The 2,713-nt window shown below is 40.9% G+C and overlaps 1 protein-coding gene across 2 annotated transcripts in view; it reads right to left on the bottom strand.

Moving 5' to 3' along the window:
- LOC106942148 (partitioning defective 6 homolog alpha-like) overlaps nt 1-2,713 on the bottom strand; it is a 26,022-nt gene that overhangs the window by 14,806 nt on the left and 8,503 nt on the right. For both annotated transcript variants that reach the window (XM_015025357.1, XM_015025356.1), the window contains one exon: nt 955-1,177. In XM_015025357.1, the coding sequence (XP_014880843.1) occupies nt 955-1,177 (223 nt within the window). The remainder of the gene's footprint in view (nt 1-954; nt 1,178-2,713) is intronic.

Consider the following 2,713-nt stretch of genomic DNA (forward strand, 5'->3'; position numbering starts at 1 on the left):
TAAACGTGTGTTTGCTGTCTGTCATCCATCGCTCCCACGCCGCTTGTAACTTCTTTTTGAACGCCCTGTTTACACCAATGTCCAGCGGTTGGAGTTCTTTTGTTAATCCTCCCGGAATGACAGCAAACTCTGAATTAGTTTGCTTCACTTCCTTTTTCACAGTAGCAGTGAGATGGGCGCGCATGGAGTCGCAGATGAACAGGGACGGTGATGTGTGGAAAAACCTATCTGGTTTTTACCAGAGGCGTATGCTGCAGAACTCGGACAACAATTCTCTGACTGGTTTATTGCTGCTGGCGTACGTACTTTACGTATTACGTAATGTCCTCTGATTGGTTTATCACTGCCAGCGTACGTACTGTACACTTTATGTCTCTGTGTCAGGGACAGATTTTGGAATTCAGTCCACACATAAGGCGCACCAGATTATAAGGTGCACTGCTGATTTTTGAGAAAATTTAAGGCTTTTAGGTGCGCCTTATAGTCCGGAAAATACGGTAGTTTGAAAGATAAGGTAATGAGGTCAGTAAATTTGATTTGAAACTGACCTTCTAAATGAGGAGTGGAATAAGGGATAGTTCTAGAGTGATCACTCTGAGATCTGACTCACTTCCTCACTGGGTAATCCTGAAGCAAAGTTTGCCAAATGTGTATTTCGTTTTCACTTGTTCTTTTTGTCTTGACCCTCCATTTTACTTTCCCTTTAATCCTTCCTCTACCAGACCTCAGAGTAAATCTGATTAAGCTGGCAGCTGAGTGTAATTTGAAACAATACCATCTGCTGAGCAGCAGATTAACATCATTACATCATGAATTATGACAGAGGCAGGGGCACAGCAGCAAAATGAAGTTAAATGAAACAATGCAGTGCTTTTAAAAACTGAATCCAAATGCAGCTGAGATAAATGAGAGTAAAATGTTTACCCTAAATCATCTCACCTTTATGACTCTTACCTTTCTTTGTTATAATAATCCGCAGCACTGGATTGGCTGAAGAAACAGCTTTGTGGAAGTTTTCATCATTGTTGATTGGGAGGAGATCTCCATGGATGTCAGCATATTCCAGCAGCACCTCCACACCGTGGATGTGATGGATGTTTTGGAGGAGGTGGTAGAACTCTTGGAAGCCACCAAATCCATTCCTCTTCAGACCAAAGCGACGGTACTCTGCCTCAAACTGCACACGTCAAAAAGTAACCATCAGAAATAATTCTTACAAACTGTTCACAAACTATACACCTCTATTTTAGTTTAAGCTTCAAACCCCATAGTTTATATCTTAGCAATGTACCCTAACTTCTTACAGTTAATATGACTATCCATCTATCCATTTTCTATACACCCTTGTCCCTAGTGGGGTCAGGAGGGTTGCTGGCACCTATCTCCAGCTAACGTTCCGGGCAAGAGGCAGGGTACACCCTGTACCGGTCGCCAGTCTGTCGCAGGTTAATATGACTAATTAGACTGAATTAATACAACTCACTGAAACAGTCTCATTGTAATTAGTTGATATTACTACTGATATTTTTTTCACACTTAAAAGAGGGGCAGGAAGAAAAAGGGGGAAAACCTGATTGGGAGTCAAACCCTGGACCCCTTTGTCATGGATGAATAACATAATAATACAGTTGAAACCAAATGTTTACATACACCAAAGAAAAAGAAAAAAAAAATTTGGTCTGATTTAACTTCATCAGAAGTTAAATCAGACCAAACTTCTGCTCTTTAGGATAGCTAAAATTATCAAAATTATTTATATTTGCTAAATGTCTGAATATTTTTGCTAGAACATTTTTTATAACTCTTGTTTCATTCAGAAGTTTCTAAACATTTTGTCATGAAGGGATAAATGTCTTCTAAAATGTATGACAGATTTTGGATTTCCTTTCACAAGCTTCTCATGATAGTTTGTTGGAGTTCTGGTCCATTCCTCCTCACAGAACAAGTGTAACTCAGTCAGATTAGCAGGTCAACTCAGCCTCAATCACACACACCATTTCAGATCTACCACAAACTCTCCATAGGATTAATATCAGGGTTTTGTGATGGCCACATTACAACAATGATTTTGCTGTCTTTAAGTTACTTCAGTTCAAACCCAAAAATGTGCCCAAAAATGAAGATCTTTGTCCCTGTGTGCCTTTGCAAACTGCAATCTGTCTTTACATTTTCAATTAAAGACTTATTCCTCGCTTGACGGCCATTTAGCTCAAGTTGGTACCAACATGTTTCAATGTGGATAATGACTCCATCTTACCAGCTTCAGCAGCATCTACACCAGATTTTTGGCTTTTGTTCTGGAGTTTATCTACACATTTCAAAACAAAACCCAGGGTTTCCCCCAGTGTATTATAAGCCTGGCGGCCCGCCATGCTTTACTAGCCTCGCTGCCAGGCTAAGCATTGCTTGTTTACGTTTCAAGGGGGTGGGGGGGGGAATCGCCTTTAAAAAAAAAAAAAAAGCCAGGCTGCAAGCGTCTCTGTTGCTCTGAGCATTTCACTAGCAGAGCAGATATATCCTTAAGGATAGGTTAATAATAGATAGGTTTATAGTTTATGCATTTAAAGCCGACAGCGCGCGAACTAATCACACAGCTGGTGCCTCTGCGCTTTGCCTCACCCGTTGCCGCTGCTTTACCTCAGCGCGCCTCCTTTCACTCAAACTGGACACAGGCTGACCTGTATGGATATTTACATCAAGTTACTGTGAGGAA

The sequence above is a fragment of the Poecilia latipinna genome, unplaced genomic scaffold (assembly GCF_001443285.1).
Source record: "Poecilia latipinna isolate Pla-1442-1.1 unplaced genomic scaffold, P_latipinna-1.0 Scaffold4071, whole genome shotgun sequence".
Classification (NCBI taxonomy): Eukaryota; Metazoa; Chordata; class Actinopteri; order Cyprinodontiformes; family Poeciliidae; genus Poecilia; species Poecilia latipinna.